Here is a 22607-nt window from a genome sequence, read left to right as displayed (position 1 = left end):
GGCACACATAACTGAGACTGCGCCTTTTAGTACAGTGCGTCTTATGGTCGTGAAAATACGGTATATTAACAGGAAACAGGTTACTAAATCCAGTGGTTCTTTTACAGTCACCATGTTCTCATTTTTCAGATCACTTGTACAACTTACATGTCCTCCACAGTGATGTCTTTTAGGATCTGGCAGTAGTCGACATTCCACACAGCTTGGTCATCCCAGACTTTAGAAGCCAGTAAGATGGCTCCCAGGACAATACGCTTCCAGTTGGCGGGGCAGATATCAAGCTCAGCGTAGGTCAGCAGGCGCTCCAGGTACACCTTCAGGACGAAGAATGTTAAAAGCTTCAGAGGTTTTAATAATTCCTTTGCTAGTTCACTAGCAAGTCAGGAACAATAGTCTGGTTGTGTGTGTATCTGTACTGAGCAAAATCCCTATATGCACCTTCCAGACTACTTTTACAGTATGTAACCACACTGTATTTCTGTTCTAATAACAATGATTATGAGACAAGCCAACAGCCACAACAGCACCACTGCAAAACTACAAAGATGTGTTGTTGTTTTTTTGCCATTTTGAAAACAGAATACTGAGTTTTCATTTTTGCAACAGCTGAAAATAATAAATAAATAAGCAAAACACTACTTTCCAAAATACCCAGCCTGTAGGATGATATAAACTGAAAGTAAATATAGGGATTGAGCTAGAAAAATTCGAGAATCCTACTCTGACAGCTCTGACTTAAAAGTGAGTGTCTTTTGTCTTCATACTGACGATCAACTGTCATTTCTGCTATTTGGGAAAACAGCATAAATGCAGGCGTTCACTGCCATCTGGTGGCCATTTAATACAACATCAAAGTACTCAACAACAAAAACCTCCACAGCTGTGTTCATGTCACTCAGGCTATCTTCAGTACAGACAAACACGATGCTGAGCACAACTTGAATTAATATCCACTTGGTGATCTTTGTGTGTTTGATTAAATTCTGATACTGTAGAAGTACACCATGGCATGAGCTCCATCCAAAAAAAACAAAACAAAAAACAAACCCAGACAGAAATCAAAAACAATAAAAAAAAAAAAGGAAAAAGAATTAAAACATTATAAACACACTGGGTGAAATCAAATATGCAGTGTGCAATGCAATTACTGTTGTAAATGTGATAAATAAATCAAGACACCACTTACAAGAGTGACAATGGCACATTCTGCAGTCAGCTGTGCAGCACTGAACAGTGTCCTGACGAAGCGGTAGATCAGTTTGTGTTCTGGGTCTACATATGCGTAGTCATCAGGCACTGGCTCTCTCTGCATGAGGTGAAAAATACACACTTGTCTGACAGAAGCAACAATCAACAACAATCAGGTCACATTTGTTTGTTTGGGGTTATTTTTTTTGTAGCTCAGTAATTCATCTGAAAGTCTGGAGCCAAAAGCTGTGTGGAAACGCACCACAAAAGGCTGGATGTGTCAGGCATGATGCAATGATTACATTCTTAAGTATAGGAAATTGATTGGTGAAAACAAAGCTGTACCATTTAGCTGCTGAAATCCATTATTAATGGAAACTGTAGAATAAGTTTAACAGTGAAATTTCTTTATTTTCCACTACGATAACGTCAGCTCTGCCAAAAGCACGCTGTAAGGCAGTGAAAAGAAACCACTTCTGCATCTTTATCGCAAATCTACAACTGAATGGAAGTCATTAATGCAGACCGCAAGAGAGGATGTTTTTCTTCCTCATTATGGGTTCTTTCTAAAACAGTGATTCACATCCCTTTTGTGATGCATCACAACTCTTAATAACTTGTGAAGTTTCTAGAAAAACGTGGCCCAGAGAAGACCAGTGGGCAGAGTGCCTACACATGTAAATGTGATGGGTCTTCATACTGACTCAAATCAACATGAACGATGTGAGTCTACCACCAGTATTGAGCTGGAGAGCTGGTTAATTTCATTAACATGCTCACCGACAAGGGGTGCAACTTCTCATCAAAGATGTCCAGTGACCTGTCCGAGTCCCTACAGCACAAGCAATACATCAGTCAATATACTTCACAGGCACACTAGTTTTAATAAAATAATCTGCCAAAAGTTACACGATAGTAATCAAATCCAACATTTACACATACCTGTTTTTGATGTGGTAGTATATTGCTAAAGTGACACTGAAAGAGAAAGAAAACCCCCCCGATTAGTTTAATAGCTACAACCTCAGTGTGACACTAGCATCGTGTGTGCATGTGTATTAGAGCTTATAGTGTGACAAAATATCTGACACATTCAGCGAGAAGGCTTCATTTAATCACACTCAGATAATCCTGATATAATGATCCACATTCACTGGACTAATGTCACTACAGATTATTGTCCTAAACGAGGGGAAACAACATGAGCTTTAGTCACGCATCTGTTTTCTAACACTCCAGGATTACTATGCTCTGATGTAACAGGACTTTTTTTTGAGGGAGGGACCTTTGGACAACACAGCCCTGTGTGTTTGTGTTTCTGAGAGACATTCTCACCATTTGATTGTGCTTTTGAGGTTTGGCTGGCTGACGGTGCTGTCGTCTATGAAGATGGTTGAACAGGAGCTGTATTTCTTTGAGAGTGGACCAGGGGACACCTTCACACATTAAAAAAAAACAAAAAAATACAACACACAATTAACTGGTGTTCAGGGGACAGACGGTCACGCATGCTTCCTACATTTCCAATTTTTTGAAAGCTCTGTGTTATAATTGTGTTGTTTTAACAATATTTGTGGATCATCTTTGTTTAAATGTTTTCCTCGCTGAAAGTGATTCATTCACTGGCAATAAACGCAAATGAAGCCCTCTACAATATGAAATGTACAAGTTAATAGCCCATAAATTAAGTTCATAAGTTCCATTTAATTAGTTATATTAAAGTCACCATTAGGATATTAAAAACCAAGCTTAGTGTGATTGATTTTTTTTTAAATATTAAAAGCACAAATTTAATGTAAATTTTCAAAACACTTACATGACTGACATGGTTTACGTGGTTGCTTTTCCTCTTGTCTCGTACTGCAAAATAATTAAAATGTTCAACAAAGACTAAAAGCAGCATCAATCACAGAAGACTAATTGTAATACCACAGCACTTAACAGCCTTTTCACACTCAAGAATCATGTAAAATAAATTATAGTTAGATTAGTTTATTTACATTTGTTTAGATATTTTTCTGTAAATATAATACCATATATAGTTATTCAACTATGTCTTGGACACATAACTCATAATACATAGGTTAGCAAACCATTAAAAGTGATTTATTTTGTATTTTCCTTATAAAATTCTAAAAATCTTCTGAGACCCTTTCAAGTAATCGCCAACTTGGTTTTTTAAATGATACATCTTAGTCTTAAACTCTACAGTAAGAAAGTGATGAATTTTTAAAAGACACTTATGTATCTGCAGAGCAGCAGCTATAACAATAGGATCTATAACTAAGGTCTCAGCCAGGATAGAGTGTTGTAATTTCACCCAACAGTTACCGGTGCTGTTCTCTGAGGGTGTAGCCGAACATCTCACAACTAAGGGAGCTGGCAGGTTAAAGACCACTGAATTTCAAACATTTGCTCAAGTGAAAAGATGTGTGCATGTTTTCTGTTAACTGGGATTTAGATGAAGGCAGTTTGTGTGAATCACTGCTGTGTGAGTGTCATGTTATGATTGCTCACCGTCTGTCTGGGACTTGCTAAGGAAGATGGTGCTTGCTCGGGCGTGGTCCGATGGATTAGACTCCAAGGCCAGCTCTGATACAACAAAAGCAAAAAAAGCATTTAAATGTTCATTATTAGTGGCTGGTGTGGAGCATTTAGCTCCTGTTTCTGCATTAATAAAGAAAGAAAAGAAAAACCATAAAGTTGTGAGCTAACATCAAACACTTATAAGATCACACAATGTATTTATGTAAATCATCATCATCATCATAAATAGTGGAGAATAATGTAATAAAGACAGTCTTTTAATCTTTTAAAGACAAACAAGACATGAAGCTCAGAACAGATTAGAGAGACTGGGAACCTGTTTGTGCTTATGTGTTGGAGGTTTAAAGCCTCCAACACATCTGACTTAGAAGAACTAAATGTAATCGTGTTGCCTGACAGGTGGATTGTGTGCAAAATTTCAATTAAAGCATTACAATTACAATGACCTTTACTCCTTAAATCCAATTTGCCCGAGTACTATTAGCAAATGCAACGGCATTACTGTCCAATTACTTTTTCAATTTACTGTGCAAATACAGAGACTATCAAGGACACAATCACTATGTTAAAACTTTTCACTACATTTAAAACAAAACCTCTGGTTTTCAAAACAACTTAGACATTAAACAGAGCACAAGTGTCATTAGTTTGATTTGCTGGCACTGGTTCATAGACGTCCACAACTTAGAAATCCGTTTTCTCCAAATTCATGCAGACGGCACATTACATAAAATACAAGGGATTAGGTGATAGAAGCATTTGTTAAGGGAGTACCATAAGGAATGCACGACAGATTGCTGGCCTGATCCCCCCCGCCCCCCGCCCTCCCACTCCCACCCTGCCAACACTTGGTCTCACAAACTGCACTCACAACTGTCCATACCCTCATAAATGGAATAAACTGTGCAAGCTGGGGAATCAATAAAGAGTGGCGACATAAGGACTGAGCTTGGGTCTACATCACACAGAAATATCTGAGATACTTTCCTGATCGGGGTCTGTACCACAGCATGAAATTACAGTGTGGGCATCAAAACTAAGAGGGGTACAACACTTAATATGTACTTTTTATTCTGTAACATTGTGTTCAACCACTACCTGCTTAAAAACACATTAAGATGAAGTTATTTCCTAAGGAATATGTAAATTTCATGCGTGAACATAAAAATGTCATGCAAAAAAAGAAAATACTAAACACAGTTGCCATTTGGGTTTGTTTTTTTTTTGTGTGTGTGTGTGTCTCAGTTTCTTTATTTTTACCTTTTCAAGTTTCCCCACACAGTAGATTGCAGAAATTGATTCTAAGTAACCAAGATATCAAAAAGCTTGTTTTCACATTTGATGTCTAACTTTTGTATGTAATACCAACATGATCAATATAATGCAGTGGATAAATGGTGCCAAGAATGTCCTAATTAAAAAGGCCAGTTTTGCCACTGGCATGGTAATAAATACAAAGAAGGTGTAACTAGGAAATAACCAAAGTGGGTGTGGTGTGTGCATGTTGTCCCTACAGTTGTGAAACACTATTATTACTTAGTTCTTGGATGATCTTTCGCTTTCGATTCATCCCGTGGGTCAATATTAACAGAAGTGTGTGCATACATGATGTAGCCTGTATACAGTCATCAAAGTTTGTGTGTGTGCTTGGGAGTCACACAAAGATCATTCTGCACTGTGCCAGTGGGTGGATTAGGATAAGCCTCCCTGTAAACAAACAAATATGGGTGTAGTGTTTCACAGGCCCAGATACTGAAAAGTAAAACGGGAGTTAAAGCTATAAGGGAATCGTTAAGTGCTGGATGTCTGGCAGGCTCTTACCATCAGGGACCTCTCTGTCGCTTATGTGCTGCAGGTAGGGCACAGTGTCGTCGCTCACTTCGGTGCTGGTCTGGAACTCCTCCAGCCGCTCTGCCGGCAGTCTCGATGGCAGTTTGGGGCTCGACTCCGGAGACACGCAGCATGACACCGTATTCCCCATTCCAAACTGAGCGGAAGCTTCACACGATAGCAGCCAAATCCAAGTAGTGCAAATATATGTAGCTAGCTGAGGTTAGCCTCCCTCGGCCTCATAAACATTACCAGGCTGCACTCAGTACAAGCACATTATCTTTGCGTCCTAAAACGCCGCTCTCCACCAATTCCCAGGAACTGCATTCCTGTCCATTTGTGGCTAAGTAAAGCAGCAGCCGGAGACCAAACAGCCAAAAGCTTTGCCTTTTAGTGGAAAGCCAGACTGGGCGTATGTAACAGTCGATATATTCTCGTCCTAACAAAAGCCGCTCTTAGTTTAAAGCAGCTGGTCCATTCATTCATTCAACATGCCAGAGTTTCGGTGCTAAGTAGCCAACTAGCATTATAGCATGTTAGCTAACTAGTTAGCTCGATTCGTTAACTTTTCTCTGCTCCTCATCAATTCAACTTTGTGGTACCAAGTAAATAAAACAGTCTCTTCAAAATGACCGTGTTACGTCTTCAAAATGTCACATTCCAGCAGACATATTTTACGAGACTTTCCGAGCAATCCCAGAGATGCCTTCTTGCAACTGAGCCCAGTGTGTCGACAAATCCAGTTCGAGGCTTTTGCGGCCTTCTTTGGAAAACAAAGAAAAAAAAGATAAAATTCTAAAAGACTAGCCAAGAAATTATCAATGGAGCTGCACTGACAAAGTCTTCTTCCGGTCCATCGTTAGACAACCAACTCTATTCACAATTCCGGACACCCCCATTTGAGTCTCCTCCCTGTCAGATTTGTGCCGTAGGTAGACGCCACTGCCACCATCTGTTGCCAGAGCTCCCAAACGGACAAGCCTTGGCACTGAACGTGGTAAGCCCGCCCACCTCGGAATTCCATGCATTACTATTGGCTAATAAATCAATGGGCGAGCATTTAAACCCTGCTAATTGGTTGTGAAGGCTGTCTATCAAAGAAGATTTAAACTCAAGAAATGTAATTAAAACACTCCTATTTTTGTATCGTCACTGATCCACACCCTTTTTTGACAGTGAAAACCGAAGCCCATCCTCTATTGCACTACCTGTCACTCAGTGCGTCTTTTGTTATCCAAACAACGCAATAAATTTGGATAGGCAAGCAGGGACTGTAAGTCAGGTGGTATATATATTTTTTTAACATGCTACATTTGTTAAATCTTAATTCATTAAACAAATAAGAATGGCTGTTTAATTAAATGTGAAGCCGAAGAGTGAGAGGAAGATTTACTACTACTACTACTACTACTACTACTGTGTACAGCGACCTTGAGTGTTTTGAAAGGCGCTTTCAAATAAAATGTATTATTATTATTATTATTATTATTATTATTATTATTATTATTATTATTATTATTATTTAGGGATAAAAAAACACAAAGCCCTGACAAATATTTAAAGATGAATCCGTGAGCTGATGATAGATTTCCTTACAGGCCACTGAAAACCAGTGTCAGACAGTTTGTATTAAAATGTGGAAGCTCAGACAGAACTTAAATTCACATTCTCTGGTTTCAGAAACAGGATTCCTGACTCCTCTTCCTTCTCACTCTTGGCTGTATGTGATGAAGCAGGGAAACCACAGATTGTATTAAAATTTTGCTCAATGATTAAATAAGCAAATGACATAAATCATACACTAGTGTCAATCTGCCAGCAGTATGTGTGTGTATGTTGAATATTTTAATGTGTAAACATGAAATTCTAAGTATAAACAAAGAAAGCCATGTCAGTCATCCAACCCTATTTTTGCAAGTTCATGCTGGAGACTTAAAAACATACTTCAGCAGACTTCAACTACTTTTTAAGTAAATACCCAATATACTTGAATTTACTTATAAATGGTAAATGGACTGGTACCTATATAGCATCTTTTTCCTCAGTTTTAAGTGCTCAAAACCCTTTCATTCTCATTCGCCCAATTACACAGTTATACAGTATTTCTTTTCCCAAATCTATACTTAAGCACTTATATCTAACATTCACACACATACTCACACTCCTTAAAGATATGTCACAGGCAACTCAGGGTGGACACATGGACAGGAAGAGCCAGTACGGTGACCCAGAGAGGTCAAACACACTACACACTGTCTTCCTCCCCTCACCCCAACCTGAACCCGGCAGATGACTGCCCCTCCCTGAGCCTGGTTCTGCTATAGGTTTCTTCCTGTTAAAAGGGTGTCTTTACCTTACAAAATAAAGCGCCTTGAGGCGATTATATAAATAAAATCATAATGAACATCAAGAAAGCACATGCAAATAGAAAATACTGCAAAAGCACATGAAAAACAATGGAAGTGTTTCACAGTGACAAAAACATGATGGAACAGCTTCAGAAGTGACAGATACCAAAACATGCAAAGGACTGAGACATGCTGAAAAGAAGTGTGGGATCACTGGTGTTGTGAGGGAGAAAAATATGCAGGCAATGTGCGTTCTGATCACATGATTATAGATAATTAGCTACTATTAGTTGTTTACTGCAGCTGTTTCATCAAATGATTTTCTCCCCTAACCGCTTCCATTGTTTAAGTTACAGTGTGTTTGATACGGTAAGCCAGGAGATCAAGCCACTGACATCCCAAAGACAACCTGCTCCACCACCTGAGCCACAGTTACCCCAAACCCATCAGCTTAAATTTATAGCAAACAACCTTCTTTTTTTTTTTTTTGCTTAGTGTTTAAACTGGCTTACACATACCTAGTGTTCATGGTCACGTATTATGGGTTTAAATGCATGTTAGAATAGATTTGAGACTTCTACCCACCCCACCCCTACATTTTCTGTTGCTTTGAATACTTGATCCCAGGCATTTCAACTCATTCGTCTTTACTGCTTTTGCTTCTTACATTGCCATTTTCATCTCTTATTCACACACGTATTCCGGCTTGTTTCTACTGACGTTTGTTCCTCTTCTCTCCAGTGCATACCTCCACCTTCATCTCTCCAGGCTCTCTTTGAACTGCTCCTCACCCTCACTATAGATCACAGAGTATCGTCTGCAAACATCATATTCCTCCCTGACCTCATCTGTCAACCCGTCAAACACCACTGCAAACAAGGCTCAGAGCTGATCACTGATGTAACACCACTGCCACACTGAAACGCTCACACCTCACCCCTTTCTCGATGTCCTCGTACATGTTGAAACTTGGATAATCATGATTATTAAACTGACATGCTACCATTTTATTAGAAATAGAACACTAAACACAACGCAGTCAAGCAGATTGAAAATACACACAATACAATTAACAATAGGATATATAATCTTCAGTATCAGTTTATTGTGACATAGCAAGTGTTTACAAAAGAGTGACATAATGCCAGAGTAACAGCACTTTGAAGTAATGGGCTGGTATAGTTTTATAATTTGACAATGTTTAAACAAACAGTATTGAATTCTTCATCTGGCAACCCCGTCTATACAAGGTACCGCATGATACATGGCATTTTCAATTGATAACTTGCAAAAGTGGCAATATACAAACTCATCACATTAAAAGTTAGAAAAAATGTCATTATTACTGTTCTAGAAATCCTGTTTATATATACACACTTTTACACACATGGATATCGTTCTGTTACATGCACAAACGAGGCCCGTTGTTACAAATTATTCTGGCACACAAACAAAAATCAAAACAATTATCGTTTAAAAGATATTGTGTAATCACATCACAAAGTTGAGCTCACCATATCAAATCAACAGAAAAGAAAGTTATTACTAGATTTTTTTTAAAATATAAGCACCACTGAAAGTTTGAATTACAAAGGGGTTGACTTTCTTGCATTTCCTCTCTGTCGCATCATAATGGCACTGGTATCTAAAACTTGTCACTGCTACCAATCCCTGAACACACTGTTAGAGCCCTGGCACTCACCATGCATTTATTACTAAATACAGATTTTTAGCCCATTTATGGTTTTCTCGATCATCAGACTTTATCATCATCATCCCCTGGAGTGCAGTAGAAGAACATTATTTATGACTTTACGAATTCTACAGATTGCTTTAAATCAAAGTCTGCACTCTGTTGTGCAAATGTGAGGATGAAGAGCAGGAAGCATTTGAAAGCTCTGAACAAAGCTTTCAAATGCTTCCCAAATGCTAATAAGTGGACCAAACGACTTGTTGATGAGTATAAAGATCACAACCGTGAGCTGAAGGACATTTTTTAAATTTCCCTTTCTAGCTTTTGAAGTTTTCATGTCAGCATCTTTCCCACTAAAATGCCTCAAACTTTTCATTAGAGAGGATTGCAGTAATGCTCTGGTTGAAATGAATGAAAGATTGAATTGACATAAGAAAAAATAAAAACTGTGCTTTAATTTCTTAACTTAGACAGAAAACCTTTACCTGCTGCAGGTTCTGCTCATTTGGAATGATTTTCATAACAAATTTATGTCACAACAATATAACATTTGTTTGAACAGAAACAGTTGATATACATATCGTATCACTGCTAAAACTCCCCACTATGTTCTGTTAAAACAAATATAGCTTTCTTATGAAATACATTTTATTTTGAAAGTCACCTAAACAATGGGAAAGATATTCTCAGATTCCATGAGCATAGACAAAAGATATGTTTAGGAAACCTAATAAAGTTTTCCAATGACAAAACTGTGAAGCTGATATATCTTGTGGACCCCAAATGCTTTCAACAGACTTGTTTTTGTCTACAAACACTACTGATCCTAAAGAACACTCCAAAATATAACATCTCCATTGAAGGCCTTTTCTCATACACTAGCTGCCATGATGGTGGTAGGCCCAGTGGATAACATGAATACACACATACATTTCTTTCAATTATACACTGATATATGTTACAAATATGCAAAGTTGATTTTCATACAAGCCATAAGAACATTTTTTTCCATATCAAACAAACAGAAATACATGAGTTCTACACATGCTGTAGAGTCTATGTACAGTAATATAAAAAAATAAACACCCAAATACATACACATATCTGTTCAAAAACCACACACAGTCCCACAAAGTGATCTCCTCTCAATGGAGTGTACATCTTCACGGGTTATTAGAGTTAAACTCATGTTACTGTAGCCTTTATCTTCTGTAGATTTCACCAAGGATCCAATCTGCTACATATCCAGAAATGACCCGCAATCTCATGGTGTCACAATTCAGATTTTACCATCATTTAACAGACACTGCAAAATGGAAATAAGATTAAAGAACAAAACAAAACAAAAGTTTTGTCGCTTGTGTTACTTGGGTTTGCTTCCTTCTTCTTTTAATCCTCTAAAATTTTGTTGTGAGAGCATTTTACGCACCAAATTAAGAGTGTGCATTGGCAAATGCAACACTTTAATAATTTAAACCATGAACATACCTAATGTCTAAAATTGAAATTTTTCCTTAAGCCAATGAGTAAAATGTTCCCAGAATTACTAGGAATCTTTACTAAAACTATAAAAACTTAGTCTAGATTGTAACAAAAATAATCTGCCTTTAAAACAGTGCTAATGATCTTTCGGGAGTAGCGACAATCGTCATGAGAAAAAAAAAGCAGTGAATAGAAAATTGTAATATTACCATTTCAATATGTAACACATACGACTGCGGCAATCAACTTTCTGCTTGCACCTACGTAGCTCCACTTTCTTCCTTTTTGGCAGTTGGTAGCATCATTACAAATATTTAGAAGACAAAAAAGGATTGTTTGTGCCTAATTAGCTGTAGAGTCCCCTTTACAACGTGGTTCACATAAACGAGTGGAACAAGTAGAAATTCATGTTTCATTCAAAGCCTTTAACTGCAACTGACTGGGTTTGCCTGGTACAGCAACATATTGGCTATTTTCCAGAAAGTAAAAAAAAAAAGTACAGCTGGAAAAATATCAATTGACAAGATAATTTTATATGTATATAAATAAAATAAAAAACAAATCAACCAATGCCCCCCCCCCCCCTTTTAAAACAAGCTTTGTGTTCTTGTCAAAGTTTTGGCGAGTAAACATTTTCAAAGCTGACTACCTTCAATGTGATATTGCGCCACTGCAACAAAATCTTTTTTGGCAAGTTTCCACTGAAACACATATTAGGACACAGTGAAAATAGTTCTTGCCTTACAGTTTGATATTAAACCAAAACCACTGGGCAAATTAAACAGCAAGCGACAGCTACAACAGTGACACTCCAAGGCCAACTTAAAGATGGCATTATTGCTTACATAGTAAATGCAGGACTCTACGGGAGTCCAGTGAGGCCAGAAAATAAACGGTTTTTCAACAACTGAACCTTGATTCAAGTAAAAAACCAAAAAACAAACAAACTTGAACTTGGAAGAGAGATAGTAAAAGTTAGTACCTCAGTAAACCATTATGAATGATTTGCATCTTCAAGTTGGTCTGGAAGTTGAACCATTTACTCAAAGAAAAAACAAACAGAAAACAAAACAAGCAGATATCAGGATTTCTTCTTATTGTCCTGTGAAGCAACATTAGCCTAAATGATCTGGGCATCAGCCCAGACATGACAATAAAACTCAGGCTCGTACACAAAGCAGCATGTTAACCACTGTCATATGCTTGTCATTGCGATCTGTATTGTAATTGCCTATGAAGTATCAGTTAGCACTTTTGCAGTTTTTCTCATCAGACCTTGATAACAGTACACAACTTTTGTTTTTTTAAATTTATTGTAATAACAGTCTTCTGGATTGAGCCATTTTGTGGGGGTGGGGATAAAGACCAGGCAAGGGCAAACCGGAAGGCCAGGTAGACAGAAACAGTCAAAGCATTTGAAAGGTATTGAAATGCTACTTGGCCCAGTGTGGTGTTCAGGAGTACTACTCTGATTTATGGCAGTAAAGGTCTTTAAGGGCTTTAAGTTCTTCAATTAGTGTCTTGTTTTGGTTCTCCAGAACGGCCACTCGGTTCTCCAGACATTTAACATATTCCTTCTTCTTCCTGCGACATTCACGGGCCGCCTCTCTGTAGAAGGATAAGACACAATTTGGGTTTTTGTTTCCTTCTGAATGTTGGATTTGGTGGGTACTCATTGACCTCCTTTCTAATACCTGCAATGTGAACACTTCTCAAATGTACCAAACTCTGGGCTGAAACATACTCACTACTATAATTCACTATTAACTTGCTATGAATACCCTGCGATTCCTGGTGCTTGCAGCCGTAGAAATGTATTTGAAGAAACTGCAAAGACATTACAAAACAAACAAACACAAAAACACACAGTCCTCCTTTTTTATACCTGTTCTTCATGAGGCGGACCTCGCGTTTTCTGGTGACCTCCTCAGTGGCACCCTGGGTCGGAAGAGCAGGGGACGAGGCCATGACTACCCCGGGAGCAATGGTGCTGGCAGGGGCTGCTCGGATCTGATAGGCCTGAACGTCACCTGAGGCAGCTAACAGGAAAATTTGACAGAAAGCAGATGTTTAATTTGGCCTCTTAATGAACCTAGTTCATTGTTTAACTATCTTGTTTACTAACGATGAACATCCAAATGTTTTTGTCTTTGCTGCCAAAGACAAAAGAATGGTTTGAAGAATGGCTGTGCTCATGGATAATAGACTGCCACTCTTACCTTGGACCACCACCTGGTTGCTGGGAACCAGTATCTGCTGGCCGTCACTGGTCTGTGCATACTGCAGTATGGTGGCACCAGGCTGGGCTGCTGCTGCATTGGTCATAGTCAGAGTCTGAAGGCCCTGTACTCCATCTGTACCATTATTGGCCAACTGAATGGCTCCACCCTGTGTGATCGCAACTATTTGACGGATAAATGAAAGGGGAGAAAAACAAAAGGACAGAAAACACATTATAAATTTGTTTCATTCTTATCGTTCTTCGCTCCCCAGTCTTCCCATAAAGAAAACATTGTGATGAATGTGCTGTGAAGTTGTTATTGTTTCTTTTAGAGTCTTGCGCTTAATCAAACATGAAGCATCAAACTGTATTTCTGTGATGAACTTGCACAAACTGTTAAACATTTCTTGGACTGCCCCACAAACAAAACAATTAGCTAAACAGGTCAGACTCATTGTCTGAATATGTGGAATATTAACTACCCTTTACTTTCTTAACCCAGTTTAAGTCATTTAAAAATGCTTTAAACTGCACTGAAAACATAACATATTTTAATACTAGTGTGATCTCCCTCAATATGTTTACATTTATATTAAGTAATCAAGTTTTTTGTATTACTGGGGAGATCATTTAAGACTTCACATGAAGTAGTGAGGTTGATGGTTAAATTGCTTTATTTATTATAAATATTTTATATTTTAATTCCTAATTATATTCTTTTAATTACTAAAATAACTTAACATAATTTAATTACTGAACCAAATGTCACTTACTGTATTGGCCGCTGCTGGTCTGGTAGATGGGTGTCGGGACCGTAACAGTGGTGATTGCAGGTGTGGCGGCAGCAGCAGATGAGTCTTCTTCGGCCTTTTCTTCCTCGATACGAGGGACAGCAGGTGCATCAGACGAAAGGTCATTCAGAATTTTCCTGTTAGGACACGCAGAAGTGGATTTACTGTCAATCCTAGTTATCCATATAAAATAATGTATCAGCCTTAGCATGAGCGTTAAGTCAGGGCAAGCGAGACAGCCAGTGCCCTGTGAAATCTAAAAATAGACATCAGCTACCAAAGTGAAAGCAAACGCTCTCTTTAAACATCAAACAGTGTTCTGTTCCATAAAGCATCTTTCACTGCTTATTTGTATCCTTCCTGTAAATATTAATGCAGTAATATTACATTATTACAGTTGCTCCCATGAAAACATAATTTGGTATACTACTACTACTTGTTGCATTACATTTGGATTTAACTTATTTGTCTCATAATAAACATTTAACAATATAAATCTGAGGCCACACACCAACACAAATCCTAATGTGGACACACATATGACCTTTTATTTAGAATTTAGGTATAAAAACAAAGCAATCAGCACAAAGAGACTTTAAGGCATCACAGTGAGTCTACTTTAGAAACAAATAGAAAATGAGGCTGCAGCCTGACTGCTCATCACTGCCTTTGTTAGCTCTTCAAGTTCAGGATCTGGCTGCTGGACTGGGGTCTGCATTCATTCAGTTTTAACATCATTTTGGGTTCTAGGCTAGGTTAACGTTAGCACACTGACTCTGCAGATGCTTGCAAGGAGCTTGGTTTAGCACCGTAATGCATTTGTTTCTGTCCGGGATGCAGTTTGCACTTTGCACTCGTTTTTGGGGGAATACAAATAAAAGAAATGCCCATATCCATGCTGTAGGCACACTAATATCCCCCCCTCCACACACACACAAACTAAAATTAGCTGATTGTATTGCAACCAATATGCACAATTGATAAGCAAGCAAGAAGAAATGTAACTTTTGGAAACTACTTCTCGATTCCTGAAATTTACAGAGCCAAATGAAAATGGTTTAGTAGCCATCTGACAGTTTTCCCCCAAAGCTTTAGACTCATCTGTGGCATAACACCACTGTCTTGAATGTCTTAATTACCTGTATGAGGGGCGCCGTGACAGAATCTCTCTGCGCTTCTGAGAGTCGGTCACACTGTCTACAGACTCCTGCGAATCCTCGCTTTCTGCTATGGTGGAGATCTGGAGCATCAATCAAAAGAACAAGACATTAATCAACACTTCATGGTTAATGATCTTGTGCTAAGGCTGAATAAAAAGACAGTACTGCTCAAGCTTCACCTGTACGGCTTGGACCTGTGGGGACTGGATTACAGATGGCTGCGCAGCCTGGATCACACCGTGGACCTGAACCGTCTGTCCGTTGGGCAGCTGTACCAGTGTTACTGTGGGACCTGTTGCTGAAGCATGTCCTGCTGCCATGGACACCTAAATTCAGAGGTGATATGACTGAGCTATCACATGCATTTTAACACACTTCAAGATGGGCACTGAACGCACTGAAAGTAGGGGAAATTGTGTCAACATCATCTTCATCACGTGATTGATACCTGCGCCAAAGTAGCAATCTGTGCCGGGGTGATCTGCTGGTTCTCCGTCTCAGTCACAGCAGTCTCTGCCCCCTGCTGAACCTCTGCTGCTGACTCCATCTTCATTGGCTAACCTGATGTTGTAACCTAGGTACAGATTTGAATGAACGTGTTAAAACGAAGCTTTTGGGGAGCTGCAGCAAACGACTCGCCAGGTGTCAGAAGCTGACTAAAGCTTAGAAGCGTAGAATATTTTTGAATTTAAACTTCCACTTAAATAAAAACACCAAACTAGATGACTCAGAATGAGTCACCAAGGAGTCAATAACAGTAAACATAACAACAGTTGTCAACCACTGGCCATCTGAGTAAAGAGGTTTAACATACTATCATTCTCTTAAAAAAATATGACTTTTATGATGCTAATCATCAATAATAAAATCTCCTGGAGCTTCTTCTATACCTGTGCAATGTTCTGGTATTTAAAGCCCGCACTGCTTTACAATAAGCTGAAGGCATTTGTCGTCTTCATGTCTGAATGTAAACCCTGGTCACTTTTCTGTAAAGGCAGAACTGCAATTACTTACTAGGTCAGACCTTAAAATAATTCTGCATGAATTTAAACACAGCATACCTCTGAGAGAATGGCGTCACAAAGCTACTACTCTTCTGCTTCTCTACGAGTTTGTCAGCTCAGCAAAAGACGACTGCTTTGGGTAATAGCAGCAATAACAGAAAAGGCCAACAGGGTTTTCAGCTCTCATGCTTTCAGTGTAGCGTCTGCTTTCAGTCGGTTTCACGGTCTCACATTTCCCGAGCTAATCTAAAAAAAAAAGAAAAGACTTTTCTCCCTAAAATTTAAGCACAATACATTTTAAGTGGTTCCCCTGCAGGTTTCTGTCATTCAACTTATTCACATTACTACAAATGTAAATATTGTAAAATATAACTTTACAGTAAAATGTTAAAAAGGTTTTTGAGTTATTTCAGCTGTTTATAACATATGTGAAGCATCAGAATAATTCTGTTTCTAAAGTGAGACAACTGTGCGCATGTATAAAGGAGTCACGCCAAGAGCAGTAACTTCACTGTTCATATTAGGGCTGCCACGATTTGTCGACTAGTCACGATTACGTCGACTATCAAAATCGTCGACGACTGATTTAATAGTCGACGCTGTCGTTTGAAGCTTTGTAAGATCCAAAAGACGCAGGAATAAGTAGCAGGATTTAAGAGTGTAATAACGGACTGAAACAGAAGATGGCAGCACTGCATGTACAAGGATGCCAGCTGCCGTTAAACCCGAAGAAGAAGAAGAGCTGTGTCCCAGAATTCATAGCGCGCCCAGCTCAGTTTCCAACAATGGCGGCAGCTAGTTAGTTTTAATATTACTCTTATTATTCTTTCTGGGTCACAAAATAAACGTTTAACATATTTTCAGGCGAGAATGTAGCTGTGTAAACCTCAAATATCGGCTCAGTTTATCAGGACACCACATATTTTCAAAAGCGCTCCGACGTTTTCGGAGACGTCTGTTACCCACTAGCTCGATAGCTAGCCGGGGGCTAGGTCACTAGCGCCGTGAGAACACCGGACTCCCGGCAAATTGTTTTCAAACCCACCGCCGTCTTTCGCGACTCAGGTTAAATATATATGAGTCACTTAGATAAATTAAAAATGTTGTTGTTTGGCTTTTTTTTTTTTTTAGTATTTTATTTGTTCCTGAGTAAATCGGTTTGGCTGAGATTAAAGTTATAGTTTTTACACAGCTGAATAAACGTCAAGCAGACAGCTGATTATCAGAAGTGTGAGATGTCCTGTTATATTTTAGATAGCAAGGAGTTTATTAAACTTCACCGAAACAATCTGCAAATTTCATTAAAATTGAATAAACTATCATCTTGTCTTTATTTTTAGTTAGCACCTTAAAACTTAAAGCTGTAAGCTAATGATAGTTATATAAGAGCAGATGCTGCTGGTGCAATAAGCTGTAGTTTTACGTCCAATGGATGATGATCTGATTAGTCGACTAATCGCAAAATAATTCGGTGACTAGTCGACTATCAAAATAATCGTTTGTGGCAGCCCTAGTTCATATATGAGAAATTCAGCCCCAAACAAAGACAGGATTGATCAGGATCTAACAGCAAAAAAATCCGACTGTGTCCTCACGTCCAGGAAGGTGAGTTTGGAGCCGAGCAGTTAGTTGAGGATGAATCAAAATTGACATTCAGAACCTCTGATCAGGGTTTTTATTATTTTAATTCCATTAATACTTTTATGTACTATCCCCTTTCAAACATACTACTGTGTTGTCACGTAACTTTGCCCACTCAGTCGGCTGAGTGTTTGACTGGAGGAAAAGTCAAACACTCAGCCGACTGCACAACTCAATCAGTTTGTGCCAAATAACAATGCTGTGTCTGTTATTTGCTCACATTTTTGGCTTTAGTAAAAACAACATCAGAATAAAACTGAAAACTGCAGGAAAAATAGTTTCAGTGACTAAAAGTAACACCGCATATCTGCTACAACACTTGGCACACATTCATATAACAAAAATGACCTGGATGCATTGGGAAATAACTGAATATGCATTCCCCTGGAAAGGTTGTTTTTACCATGTCATTACTCTGAAAACACCCACAGACGACACTGCTTCACAACAAGGCCTTACTCTCCCGACGCAGGCACGACCCTTCTTATCTCTGCTCTGTTCAGAGTGAGCAGAGGTTTCAGTGTGACAGAGAGCAGAGCACCCTGTCAGATGAAAACTTGTGATCACTTCACTTACTGTTATTATGTAAATACAGCTGAAATCACAGCACAGCCAGGATTGTTGACATACGTCAAACGGTAAAGTATTCACAATAGCCTTACGAATCTCAATGAATAAAACCGTGAGGAGCAATAAGATAAAAGAGGCTGAAAATCATCTCTACACTCCTGTATTCTCTTTTATTCCACGGTTATCTCATCTGCTCTTCTGTTTGGGAACAGTTTTTCGGTTTCAGTTTGAATGCATCCACAGACTGACATGCCCTATCCAATTATGACACGCGTATCAGCATGTCGCTTCACACCGTATTTTGCCTCTCTGTGAAATTGAAAAATAACTAGCAAAGAAAGACAAAAACTCTTTTTAAGGACATATTGCCGCTTGATTTTCTTCATGGTAGCTTCCATCATATTCAACAAAATCTGCAAAGAGTGTGACTTTTTGCTGACGTGTGACTTTCCCTGATGAGTATGACATCAGACAGGCCAACGTCCTCCTTCCAACTGTAATTTAAAAAAGCCATTCCTTCATATACACAGAGTAAAAATCAGCCTTTAGAAAATGTGGGACACTGTCTCAAGACGTGGGTCGAGGGATAAGGAATAAAAACAGAGAAACATCTGGTCACCCTAGTGACATATTCTGTGACAGGGGCTTAAAAAAATAACCAAATCACAGGTTAGGTTGTTCTTAGAGATTATCAACAATTTCATTTTGTTTGTGTAATTCAGACCACATTATCAGAGCTTGATCAACATCTGCTGAAGCCATTTTCAGGGAGTTAACAATATTAACCAATTGCGCGGGGAAGACAAAAAATGCAGTTAAACATAAACAAGTCTAACTGCACATTTTATATATATCAAATATAAGTGAAAGCAGTTTTTCTACAAGACAGAGAATTACTGCTGTAGTAACTGAAAGAAGTGCACAACTTTTTGGGCTTAAATTATTTCTGTAAAATTACAGAAAAAGTTCTGGGGGCTCACAAACAAGACTGTCCTGTAATAAAATAAAAAAAAGAAGGAATTTCCTGTTTTTTCACATTACTGTTATTTAAATGAATAATTATTAAGTACTAAGACAGTTATTTCAGCTGTTTATAACATATGTGAAGCATCAGAATAATTCTGTTTCTAAAGTGAGACAACTGTGCGCATGTATAAAGGAGTCACGCCAAGAGCAGTAACTTCTCTGCTCATATATGAGAAATTCAGCCCCAAATAAAGACAGGATTGATCAGGATCTAACAGCAAAAAAATCCGACCGTGTCCTCACGTCCAGGAAGGTGAGTTTGGAGCTGAGCAGTTAGTTGAAGATGAATCAAAACTGACATTTAGAACCTCTGATCAGGGTTTTTATTATTTTAATTCCATAAATCCTTTTACATTTAAAATTAAATCATTGCTTTTCTTCACATTTTCCAAAGCTGTTAAGGGGGCCGGGTTGGAGTTTTTGCCGTGCTAATTCGAGCACCTGGGCCTTATGTTTGACATCCCTGCACTAGACACTATATTGTGCATCTGAATTGTGTTTTCACCATTGTCTGCATGGGCAGGTTTTGATAAAGTTACAAATGTTTATGAAAGAAAAAAATGTCCCAAACAATGGGATAGAAATTATTTTGTGAAGATGCAATCTACTCATTAACACATACAAAGGTGATCCAGGGTAATTCCAAGGGGACACGTGGGCGTGCCCCACGTCATCTTCAATAACAAACACACACAAAATGCTTTTATTTTGGAAAGGAAAATTATTGAACTTCTTTTTTCTTTAATAAAATAAAAATGGTTAATGATCATGAAGGGCATCTTGGGCTTCCCTAACAAATCAACAAATCCTGATCAATTATCAGGAGGTCACACTTCAAACTCAACTTAGCTGCTCCTAACCAAAAGCATTAACTATGATTCTAATAAAGGAGCTTTGGAGAGGTGATCCCCGCCTGACTTCAGGCGATGCAGCAAGTGTTGATCTGGGACGTGTTGTTCTTTGAGCTCCGTGATCTCACACAGTGCGTAGCTTCTCCCCGCTGCATGATTGGCTTTACACATTTCTCCCTCTGCTTTTCAAAAATCACTCGGATGCTCCGTGTGTGACAGCAGCGCCACATGGCCGGGTAACGCCCCCTCAATGCACACCGATCACATCCCAGGAGATGTGTTGCAATTTTTTTTTTAAAGTAATGAGACCGCAGACACACGATGTGCGTTAAATCCACAGGCCCGTGGGTTATGTTTTTAACGGGCGACCAAACGCTGAGGCCTACGATGTCACATTTCTGTGTGCACATCGACGCAAAATCACTAACGACGAAAGAGCGTCGATACAAATGGGTATGCAATCATACATGTAAATGTACATATATGCATATAAAAGAATAACAATCAAGTCTTTCAAGTGAAGGAGAAAAACGCAAATATCGTAGCTAGTGTTTTCAGTGCGCCTTTAACGGGAGGGAAACAGCGCAAATCTTTGCGCAGAAAGCTCAGTCAGCTACAGCATCATTTACATGTGAGCGTATTAACAAAGCTAAAGTCCGACCGCCGTTTGTTGTGTCTTAACACTCTGCCCATCCTGGTTCACTAGCAAAGCCACACATCTGCTCCGTTTCTCCCAAACAGCCGCAGACTCCCCTCCCTCCATCCTGCTACAAACACACCGCGGCGCCATGATCTCTTTGTTTGCTTCGGGCCGAACCCGACCAGACCGACACTTTCTACGGCAGTGTCCCGTCCCTGTGAGCCCCGGACACCGCTTCGTCCTTACCGATACAGTCTCCCTTCGTCACTCCCAGGCCTCCGGAGCTCCACTTTTATTCTGGCCGACACGTAAGAGCCCGCGTCAGGCTACACCTCCGCCGCGTCACCGGGAACAACAACACGGAGATTGGAGAAGGACGAGAAAGCAGATGGCGACGCTGACCGGAAATAAACGAAGTGCAGACGGAAAATGCCGGAAAATGCCGAGAATGAACGGATAGCAACGACACCCTCGTGCCCCATGAAACGTCTGGCAAAATAACAAAAAAAAAAAACAATACGCGGTTTATTTGCAATTCAGTAATTACATAACAAAAGCAATAACAATCTGTCAGCTAAAGCTGGTGGTCATAAAAGCGTGTTGTAAACGTGAGGGTCGCTGCGTTCATCTAAAGCCGTATTAGACATATGACAAACGGAAATTCTGTAAAATATTAGTGACAGACAAGCTACTTTCTATTTTTTTTCTATGTTTTTTTTTTAAAATATATATATTTTCAACGGTATTAATACAACTAATTAATACAACTAATTAATTAACTAATTAAGTTGGAAGCCCCGTGGTTTTATCTGAAACTTATACATCATTGGGCGCTCCTCAGCCTTGATTGCCTCTCCCAGTGGCCCCCAGTTAGTTGTATTGATTTGTTAGTTTAGTGGAGCTGCGGGGTTTTTAAAAAAATATTTATTAATTTTTATCAAGTACTGCGATTATAGATCACAACTTGTATTATTAGAAATGTATTATAACAAGGTTAAATATCTAACTTCATGGGGGATTTTTTTTTAAAGGATTTTAACTTGTTTTTCTTTTTGTTGCAGCTCCCGTCATATTTTTGATTTACTCATATAAACTAATGAAACCTCTGCTCGACTGTAACAGGTCTGTGCTTTTACTACCACATGGTAATATAATTATGTGTTACTGAATATTTCCTGGGGCACAATAAGTCTTGTTTCTTAAAGTTATCTAGTTACTGCCTCCAGTTACAACGTTGTAACATCTCATTGTGATAGTCTGTTTGTCTTAAAGCCTGTCTGATGTACTGAACTATGCCTGTACACTCGTTCATTCGTTGGGGATCTACAAATTAGGAAAAACATTTAAAATGAAAATATGCAGTTTTAACTTAAGCCCTTAAAATTCTATCTATCTTCCATTTTCTTCTACTTTTAGCATGAGGATTACACTTAGATCCATTAGTTGTTCTGGTGTTTCTTGCAGTAAGTTTCAGGCAGGTCCCAGAGGGAAACTCTTCATGAATAGATTTATTCAAAAGATGAATGCTGCTTCTTGCACACAGCTGGAATTAAAGTCAGCGTCAGTACAATTCTTGCAAAAACTTTACAGCAGAAACAGTATTAAGCTTATCCTT

General features: G+C 38.8%; 2 protein-coding genes across 2 annotated transcripts in view; both read right to left on the bottom strand.

Annotated features, from left to right (window-relative positions):
• The window catches only part of ccnyl1 (cyclin Y-like 1), a 13920-nt gene extending 7356 nt beyond the window's left edge, over positions 1-6564 (bottom strand). Inside the window, exons 1-8 of the mRNA XM_005947829.2 lie at positions 5557-6564; positions 3706-3780; positions 3005-3048; positions 2524-2624; positions 2131-2166; positions 1969-2020; positions 1187-1306; positions 148-314 (exon numbers count right to left, since the gene is read on the bottom strand). Of these exons, the coding sequence (XP_005947891.1) occupies positions 148-314; positions 1187-1306; positions 1969-2020; positions 2131-2166; positions 2524-2624; positions 3005-3048; positions 3706-3780; positions 5557-5716 (755 nt within the window). The 5' untranslated portion in view covers positions 5717-6564. The remainder of the gene's footprint in view (positions 1-147; positions 315-1186; positions 1307-1968; positions 2021-2130; positions 2167-2523; positions 2625-3004; positions 3049-3705; positions 3781-5556) is intronic.
• Positions 6565-8996: 2432 nt separating this feature from the next.
• creb1b (cAMP responsive element binding protein 1b) lies at positions 8997-21400 on the bottom strand. Its single transcript, XM_014329400.2, has 8 exons — positions 21239-21400; positions 15709-15834; positions 15440-15586; positions 15240-15340; positions 14083-14237; positions 13308-13490; positions 12974-13127; positions 8997-12696 (listed from the first exon to the last, which is right to left on the bottom strand). The coding sequence occupies exons 2-8, from the start codon at positions 15811-15813 to the stop codon at positions 12552-12554; spliced, it is 990 nt and encodes a 329-aa protein (XP_014184886.1). The 5' UTR covers positions 15814-15834; positions 21239-21400; the 3' UTR covers positions 8997-12551.
• Between the last annotated feature and the right edge of the window lie 1207 nt (positions 21401-22607).

The sequence above is a fragment of the Haplochromis burtoni genome, unplaced genomic scaffold (assembly GCF_018398535.1).
Source record: "Haplochromis burtoni strain Fernald_Lab_line unplaced genomic scaffold, NCSU_Asbu1 Contig_553, whole genome shotgun sequence".
Taxonomy (NCBI): domain Eukaryota; kingdom Metazoa; phylum Chordata; class Actinopteri; order Cichliformes; family Cichlidae; genus Haplochromis; species Haplochromis burtoni.
This window is presented reverse-complemented; position numbering and strand designations above follow the sequence as displayed.

Bases quoted from the DNA above. Each gene is read 5' to 3' on its own strand.
- creb1b (XM_014329400.2), bottom strand. From the start codon at position 15,813: ATGAAGATGGAGTCAGCAGCAGAGGTTCAGCAGGGGGCAGAGACTGCT. The intron at 15,587-15,708 runs GTATCAATCACG...CTCTGAATTTAG, and splicing joins AGATTGCTACTTTGGCGCAG to GTGTCCATGGCAGCAGGACA. The intron at 12,697-12,973 runs GTATAAAAAAGG...ATCCTTCTACAG, and splicing joins GTCCGCCTCATGAAGAACAG to AGAGGCGGCCCGTGAATGTC.